Here is a 17627-nt window from a genome sequence, read left to right as displayed (position 1 = left end):
TAATTTGAAGAGTAAAATGCAGATCTTTTATAGAACCATAAGAAAAAAGAATGGAGTTATCCCAGTGAGATGTGTATTCATTTGCTGCATTCTTATCCTCCACACAGTAAATTTTTAATCAGCTAAAGGACTTCTTAGGGTGTTTTATAGAAAGCATATCCTGCAACTAATAACACCTCATTCTACAAAAAAAGAAACAAAACGCTTTTATTGCAACAATTTTTACTGGAAACAAAAGGAAAAAATAATTTTGTTTGAACACCTGGTGCTTAGAACAGTCCCTTAAGAAAGGAAAGATTAATGTTTGTCATTCTTTCAGAGTGAAGAGTTTGAAATTTTCCGATAAACTATCTGAACCGTCAGGCTAGTGGCAAAGCTGAGGTCTGGGGAATGGAAAAAAAGACAATATGAGAAGGTTTCTACAGTTTTTCTGACTACACTTTAGAAAACAACGCAAGATGTAGGATGTGGGAAACAATTATTTCCCACTAGGGAACTGTGTGCATTCCCTTAGCTCAGAGGACTATTTTCCTTCTGCATCTTCAGATGTAATTTTTAAATTACAGAGCCAAGGAATAAAATATATGCATGAGTGGATCACAGGTGGCCTCGCTGAGCAAACTGGGATTTTGAACCTGTTTATTCCAGAGGAGTGTTATCATTATTTAATGACAGCGGACTGGCAGCGTTAGAAACATGCATTTATACCACATGAAGCACAAGCGTGTGCCACTCAAACAGGTGCTAATGGAAGATTAGTTCCCTGTGGCGCTACAGTGAATTTGTGCCTGTCATCCATTAGTCAAGATCATTCCATGTAAATAATTACTTGATGACTACTCGATTAAAAATATATGCTGTTTAGCCCCCCCAAATATTCTTTAATTCTTCTTCCAGTTCTTCTTCCATAAAATAGCTTATAAATTAGCAACCAATACATTATGAAATGATGAAGTAATAAATGCATTCAATAAATATTTTACGTTTTTATGGCGTACGGTGTGACATCTAGCTTTTAGAAAGTTTTTGCTTGGTCAGTTGCACTGACTTCATTTGCTAAGAGCTGGATCCTGCTTTCCTAGAATTACAGTAGAATTTCCAAAAATCCAGACCCAGAACAAAAATCTATACTTGAAATCGTCTTCAGTTACCAACTTTTTTTTATAATGCTGTTGTCTTGTAAAGAACTATGGAGGTTTTTTTTGCTGGTTTGCTGCTTCCTCAGTGCATCTAATAGGTTCAGATGCCATATTTCCAATTATTTATGGAATCTCAGGAATCGAATATCTATTTCTAAACATGTTATATCTGTAGTGTAGATAGAGAATCAAAGGGAGGGCAACACGTCATAGTGTAATTTAATATTGCTACCTTATTTTCAATAAACAGGCATTCAGTTTGTAGAAATTCCTAGACTAATCCTTTGGCATGTGAACGCTGAAATTCAATAGCCTGTATTTCCAGACTATTCAAAACTGTGGTTAGCAGAGTTCAATCTTAAAATACAGTCAATATTAACTGAAGATTCAAAACTGCATACTCACTCTTCTATGGAATTTTTTACACAGGTAAGAAGGTGGGTACATGCCTTTTCATAAGGCAAAAATTAAGTGAAAGAGCAAATTCCTTACAAAATGTACAGCTGTGTAACTCCATAATCTGGAAAATTGAGCTCTTAAAGCATTTACCATCTTGTCTTATGGCAAATTTACAGTAACAATACGTGTAGTATACAAATAGCTGTTTTATTGCGGTAGAGTCCCAAGCAAAAATTCACCATGTCATTATTGCACGTGGCATTGCTGCAACATTATTATTTTTATGATATATTAATACTTCCTTGCACTTACTGCACATTTCAAGAGGCATGCTTATGGTGTTAGTATCCATTGTGCATACAAAATAACGCAAACTTTTTAAAAACAATTAATTAGTGGGTCTTATAATGACATGAAAATCATCCCTCCTTTACAGGTACCTGAATTTGAGACATATATTTTTGTTGTGCTTTATGCTGTAAGCACAGGAGCTGCATTGAACAGCAGTGCCAGATTTGCTTTTATAACCGTCCTTGAAAGCGACGCTCCTCGTGGTTTAGTGTATTTTGCTGTGGGATCTCGTTTTGCTGTGGCTCACAAGAAGACAACTTTAATCAGCCTGCAAGTGCATAGAGATTCTAGTACATCGGTAACCACAGTGGTCAGCTCCAGCATGAAGGTAAAGCTTCTATTGCTGTTTTTATAATTTAACTTATTTTTTTGCTAGTAAAGCGTTCATTCTGTAAAGTGAATCTGGCTGTAATTAGCATTTTTTTCAGGAAGCAGTCAAGCATTTGCTGGGCCCATATATTATAATTTTGTTTGTTTTCCACTAGTAAAAAGGCCTTGTTCACTCTTGTATTATCAAGAGTGATTTGTTTCATAGTACCTTTCAGTTACCTCAAAGACAACGGGCAGGCAGGCATTAAATACATTTCTTCCTTTGTCCTTAAGTTCTTGAAATACTCAAATTTTTGAGGCTTTTTTCTCTCAAATTAAGTTTTTATTATGTGTATGCCTGTCAAGATTCAGATGCCAACACACTTGCTGTTTTAGGTGAAAAATGTATTAATACATAGAGCACACTTAGGAAAAGAGAAGGAGCGCTTTCATCAGATTTTATTCCATTTTCTTGAAGTTCTAAACTAAAATTATCTGATTAAAAAATCTCACGTGCTTAAGTCTATTTTACCATCCCCTTTCATTTTTTTGGTTATGTTTACAGCTGTAACATCAGACACTTCTAACTTTGGACCCTTTTATCTCTAAATGACTACCTCATTATTAACTGACAGATTATGAAGATTCTCCTTTAGCAGAAGTAACACAACTGCAAAACCATGATTCCTTCCTTGATTTCAACGTCAAGGAACAGGCTGCAAGAGGGGTGTAATTCCATCAACCTTTACAATAAAATGCTTTGCATTCTGTTGCTGTATTGGATGCATATTTATTTCAACTGCATGGGATTACGTGATATTTCCATCCATTTCTTATAGCTGACCAGTGCTTTTGTTCAATTGCGTGATAACAAATTTTCACATTCTTTCCAGCCAAAAGTTCATTATAATTTAGATGTTAAATGGAGAAGAAATTGCTACTGTCCAGTGTATATTTAGGCTGAAATATAGGGAGCATTTCTTTACCTGTTTATAATTTTTATATAGCAACCGGATATTTTTAGGTTATGAGTGTGCATGAGCACACACCAAATTATTGGTGCTCTTGGTACCTGTAAAAATAAGAAGCCGTGGCAGACAGGAAACAGATGTTTATCTCATTTCTACAAAGGTTTCTTAAACAATGCTCTTGCCACTGGTGCTTTTATTACCACTTATTGCTCCATTTCCTAGTTCTCGATTGGAAGGGGTAAACAAAAGGAAACTTCTTACTGAAATTTGCACAGATTATGTGATTTTGTTCTAGAGCAATTTTGAAAGAGATACACACTGCATCGATTTACTAAGTTCTCTGAACTCAAAAAAACCTCTGATTTATTCCATAAGTAAACTCTACTAATTAAAGCAAAATGTTTTCAAAAGCGGTCTAGTATTTCACAAATAAACATCTTTGCTTAATAGTCAGTTTCCACTTAAGGAAAGTTGGTTATATTACGAGATATAATACCAGGGTTATGGCAACTGACAAAACCAGTAAGGTCATGAAGAATCTGCAGACCTCATGGAAGGTGAAAAGAGTGCTACTTCACAGAAGAAATGAGGCCCTATAGCATTCCTAGGTATCTTTACTGGGACTAAAAATATCATGAACTGATATTAATTTGGGCACAGGTTTCCAGAGTGGTTTATTTTTTTCCTTTTGTTTAGTTTTTATGTATCTGTAATGCCTGTCTGTACCCTGAACCGAGGGAATTTCATGCTACAGACCTAAACTTACATTGTGCCCTCTGGAATTCACCTTACAGATGTGCTAACATTTCTGTAACATCTGTTCACCCAGAAAAAGCTTTGTGATTTTTGTTTTGCAAAAGAATGAGAGGGATCCTGTACACTATTGACAATATATATATAATTCTTTCCCTGGGTAGTCAGTGATTACAGGTGACAGATTGCTACTTCAGGGAGATATTTCATTTAAGGTAATTGTTATATAATTCTTGACTGCATTTTGAAAGAGGGTTTCTTTTTTTACACACTTAAATTTTACCCATTTACAACAGGAGTTCTACAGCAGCTGTTTTTGAACGATTGTATCTATCATAATGTTACCCAAAACTCTTTTGATTTGTTTTAAGGAGCTACAGAAACCTGAACCTATTGGCCGGACCTTCATCTCTCCAGCTGTGGCAGGACAAGATTTTGCCAGATCTGAGGGTTTATTGACTTTTGAACCTGGACAGAGAAATATGTTCCTGGATGTGACCCTAACTCCAAAGACAGGATCTTTAAACCCATTTCCAAAGCGTTTCCAGGTTGTACTTTCTAATCCCACAGGCGGTGCCAGGGTAGATGACGTGTATGGCATTGCTAACATCACCATTGTGTCAGATTTGGACTCCTTGCCAGTTTGGGGGCTCATTGATCAACTCCGTCAGCCTCTTGATGATACCATCTTACACAGAGTCCTCCAGAATCTGAATGTCAAAGTGGCTACAGAAACCACAGAAGAGCAGCTTACTGCTGTGATGCATATAATAGATAAGGTAAACCTTTCCTGCTCTTTCTTGAATGACCAATGACTTTAATAAGAGTAAAATGACACACAGGCCTGTGATAAGATCAAGGACAGCATCCACAGCAGGGACCCAGGGATCCAGGGACACAGACAAAGGTAAAAATAGAAGCTGTGAAGTCCTAGTCATGGAAGACGTTTGCCTGCTACAAGTTAGGATGGTGGCCGGCAATCAACAATCAAATAGGTTGAAAAGAACAACTGGTATTGATTTTGTGTATGTACCTATAGCACGATGTTCTGTGCTGTGCCACATTTTCCCTTTGGTGCCACGCTTTCACAGAGCTTGTTACGATTTCTTGATTCTCAGGGCATATCTTTGTTGGTTTTAGCCTTGGCACAAGACAGTGAGGCTCAGGGTTCACAGAATCACAGATTCACAGAATGTCAGGGGTTGGAGGGCCCTGGAAAGCTCATCCAGTGCAATCTCCCCATGGAGCAGGAACACCCAGATGAGGTTACACAGGAAGGTGTCCAGGCGGGTTGGAATGTCTGCACAGAAGGAGACTCCACAAGCTCCCTGGGCAGCCTGGGCCAGGCTCTGCCACCCTCACCGGGAACAAGTTTCTTCTCAAATTTAAGCAGAACCTCCAAAACTCCTGTGTTCCAGTTTGTACCCATTACTCCTTGTCCTACCATTGGTTGTCACCGAGAAGAGCCTGGCTCCATCCTCCTGACGCTCCCCCTTTCCATATTGATCCCCATGAATGAGTCACCCCTCAGTGTCCTCTTGTCCAGCTCCAGAGCCCCAGCTCCCTCAGCCTTTCCTCACACGGGAGATGCTCCACTCCCTTCAGCATCTTGGTGGCTGTGCTGGACTCCCTCCAGCAGTTCCCTGTCCTGCTGGAACTGAGGGGCCACAGCTGGACACAAGATTCCAGGTGTGGTCTCCCCAGGGCAGAGTAGAGGGGCAGGAGAACCTCTCTGACCTACTGACCACCCCCTTCTAACCCACCCCAGGTACCATTGGCCTTCCTGGCCGCAATGGCCCAGCGCTGGCTCATGGTCATGCTGCTGTCCCCAGGACCCCCAGGTCCCTTTCCCCTACACTGCTCTCTGATAGGTTGTTCTTATCTTCACATTTGAATACAGTCAACACACCAGCAAGTCCTAGCAGGACCAGCTGGAGTCTTCTGCTGTTGTCTTAACCAGGCCTGCATATTCTTTTCCTTTTTTTTCCCTCTGCATTATCTCTGGCAATCGGGCTGGCAAGTACCTGAGCACTTCAGCATTGCCCTGAGTTCTGTGAAAACCCTGGGACTAGTTTTGTGGCTTCCTGGCTCTTCTGGACTTGTGGAGCAATGCAAAATGGATCTGGAAAGTGTTTAAATGTGGAGCTGGAAAATGTTTAAATACCTAGACACAAACCAGTATAAAAATATTAATGAAGAATAATTCATTTGTGACAGTTGCCATTTTGACACAGAAATCATATCAAGACTCCTCAGGGCGCAACGATCTTTGAGTTGTGAAGGAATGAAAAGTCCCACATGGTTTCTTTAGTAAATCCATATTAGTAAGGATATCTTTGTGTAGTTTTGACATAGACTGCACCTGATGCCTTGGCCGCAGTGATCAAGAAATGAAGAATATGCTGAACTTTCAGAATGAACACTGGGATAAATGTTCGTTTTATGAGGAAATGTTACAAGCAGACTTGTGTGCATAAAATGTTCGATTTCTTCTCCTCCCTTTAGGTGACAGATGTTGGTGAGAAACAGTTACTCACTGATAAAAGTAGAAGCCTATTCTATGAGATACTCTGCACCCTGGCTAGCCCAAAGCGCGAGGACACACGAGGATATAGCCTGCTTGCTGCGGTGACCGAGAAATTTGCCTTTTCCCTGTTCACAGGGGTAATGTGTGGGTCACCGGGAGAAAGGTAAGTAACCTTGAATTCAAAATACGTTTTGAAAATACCGGAAAGCTAATACAGTAAAAATGTAAATGATATTTTTTAGAAAAGGGACTTGTTACCTGTATGAAAACGTGTTGCACTCTGTCAGAATCTTACAAAGCTCTAAGAGCTGGTGTCACAAATGCGGGGTAGCTCTGAGAGTAGAAGTCAGGATATCTGGGATGTATTAAGTCACCATTAGCTTAAATATTGCTTAGAAAAGGATTAATTAATCTTGCTAAGAAAATAACGTAATTATATGATGGAGAGCTATGCTTTAAGATGTAGGTGACAGTAAGTAACCCAAAATTTCTACTGGCATTCTCTAATTTCTGTGTACATGCTTTTGCTCACTTGAACATTATTTAGAATTGCCTGAAAGCAACTCATAGTTTTTACATGTAGTTTCAAATTCCTAGTTTTTTCTGCAAGTGCATCATAACCTATGGCCAGGCTAATGGGCAGGGAAAATAGATGACTGCAGAAACAAATGACAGTTTTATGACACAAACACTTTTCAACAGTGGGTTTCTCCCACTGTGAACCTATTAAAAAACTGGTAATTGAATCTAGAATAAAAAAAAACCTTTTTTCTTTTTTCCCGTCCGGTGAAAATCAGCATGCTTTAGATTTCTTTCTCAGTTTCTTTTGGAGATGTAACTTTCTGTGACATTGCATAAGTTATAGGGGTTAAGATGCCCATCTCAGCCAAAAGACAGTAAATGGCATAAATAACAGTGCTATCTGGAACAGTGTCCAGAACTTGAAAGTTCAAATTCATTATTGCAAGTTTTTTGTGTCATCTCTTGGGAATAAGAGCTAGATCATCCATTTTAATGCTTCTCCTTGTTATTGACTCTTCTCTACATCAAGTTATAAAGATGACTATTATGATAACCTGTTTTACCATGGGGTGGTTTTTCTTACAGATCATAGTGAGCAAAATCCAGAGGAGAAATGGAGAAGCCAAGATACATAATAATTCCGCCCCTCCTTTTTTCACAGAACCGGAAGCTGTCTTTTTATTAAATGTAATAAAGCCTAAAATGATGAAGGAATAAAATATTAATTACGCATACATTTTAGAGTAATTATGTGAAGAATAGTGAAAGTTCGGTTCCACTTACCAGCCCTGTTGCTTTTCCTCTTCAACAGAGGTAAAAATAGCCTTGACAGCTGCCCGTACATTGCAATAATGGCTCACAACTGGTTTCCTCAGCAAATCAACGGACACAGATTTGATGGAAAAGATGGAGATTTTATTCAAGTACCTGAACATTTGTTAAAGGTCTCTGTTGTGTTATCCCCTCTTCAAGAAGAGAGCTGTGAATCTGTACAGTTCACAGAATATAGCAGTCAGCAGTGGTTCCTTACTGGAGACAAAGAGCTTGCCTTGAAGAACAGGGTTTGAAGATAATGCAATTTATTTTTTCAATAAATTAATTTATATATTACTCGAACCATCTTAAATGTCTTTAAAATGATGTGAGCGTTTTAGTGTGTTTGTGATTAAAATGAGCACTGACTGTTGAATTTTAATATGAAGTTTGTGTTTATGTTGTGTGTATTGTTTCAGGTTTTTCTATGAGTTTGAAGGGTCGGAGTTCATACCCTTTGAAAGATAACAATGTAGTTGTTTATCGGATTTATGCTACAGGAAGTCGGATTGTTCCACAAAAGTCTCTATGTCTCCTCTGGAACCAAGCTGCTGAAAGGTTGTTTTATTAATCTGTTTAGTTTTCCAGTTTCTACCATGTGTATTTGTATAAAATCCCATTAAGTCCAATCAGATCGTCTGCAAGTATGAAATTGATCTATTTCTTATCCATCTTTTTCCCTTAACTTTTCTGGCCTTTGTACCAGCACGTCAAACATTCTGTATAATAAAATGTGTAGTTATTCTAACTTAGAGATTTCTCAGACTTCTACTATTGATTTTTTTTCATTACAGTACTGTTTAGTTTATGTAATGATGTGTTGGGCAATGCTGAGAGGCCATAAATTCCAGAATTGCATCGCTTCATTAATATTAGCGTCTTTTGCACTCTTTACAGTTGTTATCAGACAACATTTTGAGTCCATTCTTACAAAGAATTAAACCTGCGTGTCTCTGGTATTGCTTCAAGTCACTGAAACAGAATATTCCTTATTTGCTAATATCCAGAATTTTGGCATAACTTTTGACGATGATCTCTGTAGGGCTCTTACTTTTTGACAGAAAAGCCATCTCCTGGTAGTTTTTAATATTGCTGCTGCTAGCTTGACTTGATGTATCCTGGTTTCCATTCTTATTGCTACTCACACCATTGCAAACGATGTGCTAGTTTTCTGTGTATTCCCTTCAATGCCCTATTATTTGATTTGCCTATTTCTTTCCTGTTCACACAGTATAAATGAAATTAGAGAGCGTTACGTTCTATATCCTGCGGACAACTAGTTAGTTTAGATATGATTTCATTAGATGGTCTGGATTCTATCAGTCTGTCACTGATATAAACTATTCAGGAAGGAGATGCAGCAGAATTTACCTGCATACTCTCCTTTTATCTAGACATTGTATCACAGAACAAGGTGGTTTCCACTAGAAATGGCTTAGGATGTCACCTGTAGTATCCTTTTCCAAAATGTTCAGCAATACTGAAGGAGAACATGTATTTTAGTTTCAAAACAGCAAATAGCAAGTGTTCTTCAGAATGGGCTAAAGCACTGTGCAAGTTTAAGCAACACACTATTTAAAAATTCAGATGGGACTGTGAATCTTGTGTAAGTTTTAAAACATGGCCACAAAAAAAATTTCTAGCAGAAAAACAAAGTTCATGACTACATACTTATATTTTTTTAATAATATAATTTTTTAAAAGCTGTTTTAATTTCATGTAAATATGCTATTCTAAAAACTGCACATGAAAGATGTGCAATAGATGAAGATAAACTTATGCAGTAGTTTAGAAAACCCGGTGTTTTCAGAGATACAACAATTTTCAAGCCTGTTTACCGTGTGAATTAGACAAGTCGATTTCCAACTTTGTGAACATTTTGTTTTGCAGCTGGCTGTCCGATAGCGGGTTCTGCAAAGTGGTTGATGACACATCAGACTATGTGGAATGCTCTTCTTCTCATACGTCCATTTATGCAGTTTATGCCCAAACAGATAACTTGTCTTCATACAACGAGGCTTTTTTTTCTTCTGGATTCATCTGCATTTCAGGTCAGTTATGTAAAACAGTTTTCTCATTAATAACAACTGACGAGCAGTAAGACTGATTTTTAACCATTTTAGTAACTGATAACAATCTGTTTCTATAGATGGGTATTGGAGGAACGTCAACTAACTTCATGATATTTTAGTTGCCATCTGATCCAATATTTGTACAGTGACAAATTTTGCCACTGAAAAGAAACAAAAGTCCAGCAAAGAAATGTGGTTTTTTTGTGAACCTTTACTTAACCATATAAGAGAGAAATACATCATTCATTTCAGGAAAGAAACTTAAAAATCCAAAATTCACCTGCGTGCGGGATTAAAGTAAATTTTCCTTCTGGCGTTGATAGTCACTGTGCAAGGAGGAACCTCAGAGCAGGGGGGTCACTGAGAAAACCAGCTAAATGATGACTTCTTAATTTGACCTTAAATGAGGTTCTAGGTCTGCTCCTTGTGAGGTTTGTAGCTTCTATACTAGATCATCAGTGTGTGAGTAACAAAAACAGCGCAAGCAGCTAAATCTCTTATTGATCCCCTCTCAGCAAACTGCCCTAAAAGGCTGAAGGTAAGCTCCTTAATTGTTTTAGAAGCTCAGCCATAAAAAAAAAAGAAGACAAGGAGAGAGAAGAAAACCCTCTGGTTTCCACCTACTTCATAAAAACTGGTTGATTTATTTAACAATTATGAAATAAAAATTTTTTAGCAGACAAAAAAAGAGCAGATTTTAAAATACAGTTAAGCTTCGAACTCATGTTGTCTAACTGAAAGTAAAAATAAACAGACAAACTATAATAAACAATATACAATAAAAATAAATAGAGAGCTTATACAAAAAAAAGACAAACTATAATAAACAATATACAGTAAACAAATGTAATTACTGGTATACAGAAAAATTTAATGGATGAGACAAATATGCCACGGAATGCGAAATTTTATAGAAAATGAAGAAAAAAAATACAATGTAAACCAGTGTGCTGCAGAAACTGAAGCTAAGCGAAACATTTTGCTGAACCAGAAGAAATAAAGACCTGCATATCTTCAGTGTTGGTTTTTTACTGTAGTCATCTGTGTGTCCAATGGGGTTTGTGACACACACACTGTCCAGGAGAGTTTGTGACACACACAGAGTCCAATGCTGTTTGTGACACACATGCTGTCCAATGGGGTTTGTGAACACACATGCTGTCCAATGCGGTTTGTGACACACACACTGTCCAGGGGTGTTTGTGATACACACAATGTCCAAGGGGGGTTGTGACACAAACTGTCCAATGGAGTTGGTGACACACACCCTGTCCAATGGGGTTGGTGACACACCCAGTGTCCAATGGGGTTTGTGACACACACGCTGTCCAATGGGGTTTGTGACACACACCTTGTTTAATGGGGTATGTAACACACACACTTTCAAATGGGGTTTGTGACACACCCGCTGTCGAAAGGGGTTTGTGACACACACGCTGTCCAAGGGGGTTTTTGACACACACACTGTCCAAGGGGGTTTGTGACACACACCAGGTCCAATGGGGTTTTTGACACACACACTGTCCAAGGGGGTTTGTGACACACACCAGGTCCAATGGGGTTTTTGACACACACACTGTCCAAGGGGGTTTGTGACACACACCATGTCCAACCAGTTTTTCGACACACACACTGTCCAATGGGACTTGTGACACACACCGTGTCCAGGGACGTTACTGACACAGACGTTGTACAATGGGGTGTTTGTGACACACACCCTGTCCAATGGGGTTTGTGACACACAGGCTGTCCAATGGGGTTTGTGACACACACAGTGTGCAATGAGGTTTGTGACACACACACTTTGCAATGGGGTTTGTGACACGCATTCTGTTCAGGGGTGTTTGTGACACACACCCTGTCCAATGGTGTTTATGACACACACGCTGTCCACTGGGGTTTGTGACACACGCCATGTGAAATGGGCTTTGTGACTCACACGTTGTTCAATGGGGTTTGTGACATGTACACTGTCCAATGGGGTATGTGACAAACACCCTGTCCAGGGGCGTTTGTGACACACACACTGTCCAGGGGTGTTTGTGACACACACCCTTTCCAATGGAGTTTGTGACACACACGCTGTCCAGGGCGGGTTGTGACACACGCTGTCCAATGGGGATTGTGAGAGACACAGTCTCCAATGGGGTTTGTGACACACACCCTGTCTAAGGGTGTTTGTGACACACACACTGTCCAGGAGGGTTCGTGACACACACACTGTCCAGGGGGGTTCGTGACACACACACTGTCCAGGGATATTTTGGACACACACAGTTTCCAGGGGGGCTTGTGACACATGCTGTCCAATGGGGTTTGTGACACACATGCTGTCCAATGGGGTTTGTGACACATACACTCTCCAATGGGGTTTGTGACACACACCCTCTCCAATGGGGTTTGTGACACACACCCTCTCCAATGGGGTTTGTGACACACACCCTATCTAGGGGCGTTTGTGACATACACGTTGTCCAATGGTGTTTGTGACACACACAGTTTCCAGGGGGGGTTGTGACACATGCTGTCCAATGGGGTTTGTGAGACACACCCTGTCCAGGGGCGTTTGTGACACAAACGGTGTCCAGGGGGGGTTGTGACGCATACCTGTAGGTAGTTAGGGTCTGGAGGCCGGAAGATATCGCGCTGTACAGAAAGATAGTAGCCCCTCCCTAGGTAGGTAGGAGTATGTGAGGCAAGCAGATGGACGTGACGTTGCAAACCTAAGGTATATAACGCTGTGTTCCTTGTTAAGAAACGCCATTTGCTTTCCACCACAGTGGCGTCTGTGCGCTGATGGACCGAGCGACCTGGGATGTGGTCGCCGTGCTGTCTCTGAACCAGGTCGTCACTGCCCACTGAGAGGCAACAGGAAGGGAAGAGAACAAAGGGACTGAGAAACAAAGCAAAGTTTAGATCAAAATGAAGAGACTGGAAAGGGAAAACATGCAGCAATGAGCTGGAGGAAGAGGAAAAGAGGGCTGAGGAGCAGGAAAGAGGATGAGAAGACAAAGAAAAGGCAGAGCCAGCTGGACAGGGAAGATACAGCGAGAGGGGATGGGGCTGGGAACAGGCAAGGAAGACAGAAAGACAAACAGGACAGAAAGACATCAAGAAGGAAAAGGGGCAGTAATCTGGACAGAGATGGAGAAAGAAGCAGCAGGGAAAGGGCAGACAGGCAGAAAGACAGAGAGGAAGCAGGAGAGAGAAAGAACAATAAGGGTTGGGGCAGGATAGAGATTGGGAAAAAATCCTGGGGTGGGCAGCAAGAAGAAGAGGGACTGAAAAAGAAGAGAGGCAGGAATAGGCGCAGGGAGCAGGACAGAGGGATACAGTGAGAAATGATGGGGCACGGAGCGGGACAGAGCAACAGACAAGAATGACGACAAAGAGAAACCGCGGATGATGAGAACACAGAGGGGTGGAGACGGAGAGGGAGATACGAGAAACCCTGCAGAGAGATTCAGAAGGGTGGGGGAATAGGTGAGGAAGCAGCAGAGGGCCAGAGGGAGAAGAGATGAAGAGGAAGAAGGGCACAGCAGGAAAGAGGAGGGAGCAGGGAGGGACTGGGACACAAAACAGGGTGAAATGTCCCCAAAGGCCCAGGACTCACCGCACTTCCTGCTCTCTGCACTGCCAGGCAAGCTGTGGAGATCAGGCACTTCTGTCTGTGAGAAATGCAGTTGTGATTTGTGCTGAGACGTTTGATGTTTACAGATACAACCAAATGAGGCTCGGGCTCTGAACCTGCAAAAAGGAAAAGGTGGGTAAGTTCTACATAAAAATTTTGAAACTTGTTTATGAGCTTATATTGATAGAGGGAGCTAACATTTTCAGGGTTAACCAACCACATAATAAGGGCCTACTAACGAACTAACACCCAGCGCTGTTTTGCTTATGGTCTAACGAACAAGTGTTTAAGGAATACAATTAAGGAATTGAATTAAATGTTGTTTATCCATAGAAAAAGCCTAAGTTATTTATTTCATTGCTTTACAACAAGTGATTGAATCTGCTATAGAAAAGTTCAACCCCCTCCTCTATAGCAAAGGACAAAAGAAAGTATGGATTTTTGTTGCATCTAATCCATAATGCAAGTACCAATTAAAACGTGTCTGCTGGAGTGGATATCCTGGACACGAACAGGCAGGTTCCTGGTGTTGTGCCCATGGTGATTCATCCACTGTGGCCGTGGGTGTCAGGCCTTGATACAACTGACACAAAACCTTGGGAGAGAGGTGATCACAGTAAAACGCTTAAAGATAATGAGCTAGCACACTTGATTTAGTCTTTATTTAAAAATACACACGGCTGCTGTCTTTTTCCAGTTTAGCTACGATGGGCTCCAATATCTCTATTAATTCTAACTACAACACGTGACAAAAATTAAGGGGGGGAAAGCTTTGTTTTTACAACAGTAAATACAGTCTAAATCGTAATTTGGGAAACAGATAAAGGGGTGTAGCAGATGAGGCACAGACTCTCTTTAAGATGCAGAGAGACATTTAATACAAACTCAGGTTTGCATTTGAAACATCGCGGACCTCTGTCCTTGATGTACCGATCCTGTATCAATCCCTCTGTCCCTGATGTACCCACCGCGTATCAATCCCTCTGTCCCTCATGTACCAACCCCGTATCAATCCCTCTGTCCCTCATGTACCAATCCCTCTGTCCCTGATGGTTCATGTCCCACACAGTCCTTGCTGCTTGTGTTGTTCCACCAGCGCTTGTTCTCACACTGTGACTCTTGCAATTTCTCACGGGCCTGATGTCACAACCCTGCCACATCTCCCCTTCTTTGTTTAACAATTGCAGCCACAGCAGCGTGTAACTGCACAGCCATTGCACCATTAAAGCTTTTTTCAACCATTCATTGTGCACAAGAGAAGACATATGGTACACAATCAATAAGTACAGACTCCACATACAAACATTCTAAGCAGCGGCTTAAAGGGCCGTGTTTTGCAATTTTTGTGGCACCCATAACTGTTACAGAATCGCTACTTAATATTCCCTGCATAGTGTTTAACACAGAATAATGAGCTCCCAGTCAACTAAGAATTCTATTTCTCTGTTCTCCAAGTCAGGATCTATATTAATATATTTCTGAGCTGTCGGTTTAAGACGGTGTAAAAAACTCAGTGGGAGACTCCTCACAATCCTGTTTAATCTCAGAAGGTTTTGGCATATTTACAGCTTTAGGCGCAGCGTGTCTAATCCCGTATAAAATGCACTGGCGATACCAATGCAGCCTGTGCCCCAATATAAGGATATCAGGATCCCACCCTGGACTGACCGAGGGACAATTTTGATCTCATGTTCTCTGTGTATTCTACACCAATAGCTGTTCTTCAACAAACCTTTTACTGGTTTGCATTTCTTTCCCTGATTATCCTTTTTCAAAACAAATGGATCTGAAGAGGATAAAGACAATGCATATGTAACATTATATATTGTGTAATATGCCTTATGTAATAGGCAATATATGATTTAAAATAGATATCTTACTACATATTACATGCAGCACATTACTATACTACAGATCTCAAAGTATACCCACCTAGACCTGTGAAGCGTATTAATATTATTTACAGTGGCCACCATTAATTACAATACTCAATCAGATTCTCCCTGGTTGACGCCCTGTTGAACAGCAAACGATCCTTTTCCAATGTCAGAAAACACAGCCTGGGGGGGATTTCTCACGAATCCTCCTGCCGATTGTCCACTACCTACTTCACAATCACAATAACAGACAATTGGTGAACCCTAAGTACTGGACTATAAAATCCCCCAAGACACAAGTAACAACAACAACAAACCACTAAAGCCAGAAACAATTATACAATTGCTAAGGCACAAACAGCAAAATCATTAAAGGTACCTTTATCAAATTGCTGTTCCCTCGTTTTTCTCTTTAATTTATTGTTTTCTCATTTTCCCCTTTAATTTTTTATTTCTTTCTTTTTTTAAGTTACCCAGTTTACCAAAATGCGCAGACGCGAATGCGCAGACCCAACGCGCTGGTGTCACCCACGTCTCGCGCAGGCAGCGTGCCAACGCAACCAGACAATGAAAGTGCCTTATCTCATTGATGGGGTTTTACCCGCGTCCCGAGCTGGTCCGAGGAGCTGTGGTCCCTTCCAGGAATTCCCCGGTGCCGGCACAAGGTCCCAGAGATCCTGGGATCCACGGCAGGTCAGGCAGATTATCCCATCCTCGTCGCCAGAAATGATACCGAAAAGTCGTCAAACAGACTCTTTAACACTGGTTTGAAAGTGTTAAAAAGCAGGCACTTCTATTACAGCGCGCTGGGGGATCGCTCCTCTAATCGAGTGTGCGTTCCGCTTTCCTCTGGTTTTACAGATCGTGGAACTCCTCAAACAGCAAAACATGCCAACCAATGTTACAGACGTCTCGTGCTCTTTCACCAGCGCGTGCAGCAGCAACGAGAAATCTGGAATGAGCGTCTACAGAAACACGTACGTATTTACCCAATTCAGAACAATGCGTTACATCCGCTGGCCGTACTTCATTGGCAGTAACCCCTCCTGGATTAACAACCTCTGTGGATGGCGTGGGTGCCAACTGTTGGCAATCAGGGCAGGACATGAGAACGCTCCTGGCCTGATCCACTGTCATTTGAAGTTGTCGTTTTAACGCCTTTGCACTCTGGTGAAAGAATTTATGTGATCATTTAGCTTGCTCCAAGGCTTTAGGCACAGTGAGCGGCACAGCTCGTGCATCGGCCCTCCTACTGCCTTCCGCAAGTGGTCCTGGAAGGGCCACTGCGAGAGCGGGTGTGCATTGCATAATACCTATGATGTCTATGATTTATTAGAAACCATAGCATTCTCAATTCAGCCATCAAAAGAGGATTATCCTCTTCCTTAAGAAAAGAAGCTTCCAGGCGGTTAAGTATGCCAGCCGCATAATATGAGCCACTTACAACATTCAAAGGCTTGTTACAGAACACCTCAAAGCGATCCTAACAGCTGTCAGCTCAAGAACTTGTTTGACTCTTGGTCTCTTTTTCTACCTTGTGTTTGCAGCACTGGGTATCTGAGTTTAGCCATGTAATTACAACTTTATGTGAGCGACCAGAGGCATCAGTAAATAGAGTCTTGTCGCTTACTGGTCGTTGCTGACAGCAGCATGTATTGCGAATTCTCCTTCGTTGTAGGAAGAAATATACCTTCAGGTCTACCCCATACATAGCATATAAACATTCTCTGCCTTTAATTATTGGTTTTGCATACATTTCTTTTATTATCCAAACTGTTTTCATTGGTGTGTGAGCTAGAAAAACCCATACGGCCACAGTCACCTTTCTCCCTCCTTGAGCTCTCCTGACCTGCGGTTCCACCACCGGTGTCTTCTTTCTTGATCCCTCTTGACTGGCAGGTGCACTCCAACCCTCTTTATCCATCACTCTTCCTCATGGGTTCACCTCCTTCCTTGCTTTTCCTTTGCATGCTGCTCCCCCTGAAGAGAAACACACAGAGGACTGAGCTACACCAGCCCAAGGGCACTACAGTCAGACAGGGGCTGAGTCCGGGGCTGACACCTCCCCACACCCCACAGCGCGCCCACCTTGCCTTGGCACCAGCCCCTGGCACAGCCCTTCCCCTCAGCTCTGCCCTCCCTGCAGCACAGCTTCCGCACGTGCCCTGCTCAGGCTGGACCCCAGTGTCACGGGTTAGAGATGTCACAGCTCAGTACAAATGCCCACGGTCCTCACCTGCTCTTTGGTACTTGCGGAGGGTCA

At 41.4% G+C, this 17627-nt stretch overlaps 1 protein-coding gene across 1 annotated transcript in view; it reads left to right on the top strand.

The window, feature by feature from the left end:
• Positions 1-9885, top strand: part of LOC308044774 (adhesion G-protein coupled receptor V1-like) — a gene marked incomplete at both ends in the record, with an annotated part of 30833 nt that extends 20948 nt beyond the window's left edge. Inside the window, 6 exon segments of the mRNA XM_080351640.1 lie at positions 1975-2217; positions 4294-4701; positions 6428-6612; positions 7783-8033; positions 8204-8342; positions 9675-9885. Of these exon segments, the coding sequence (XP_080207766.1) occupies positions 1975-2217; positions 4294-4701; positions 6428-6612; positions 7783-8033; positions 8204-8342; positions 9675-9885 (1437 nt within the window).
• Positions 9886-17627: the final 7742 nt, after the last annotated feature.

Source organism: Nesoenas mayeri (genome assembly GCF_963082525.1).
Source record: "Nesoenas mayeri genome assembly, chromosome: 11".
In the NCBI taxonomy this organism is placed as follows: Eukaryota; Metazoa; Chordata; class Aves; order Columbiformes; family Columbidae; genus Nesoenas; species Nesoenas mayeri.
This window is presented reverse-complemented; position numbering and strand designations above follow the sequence as displayed.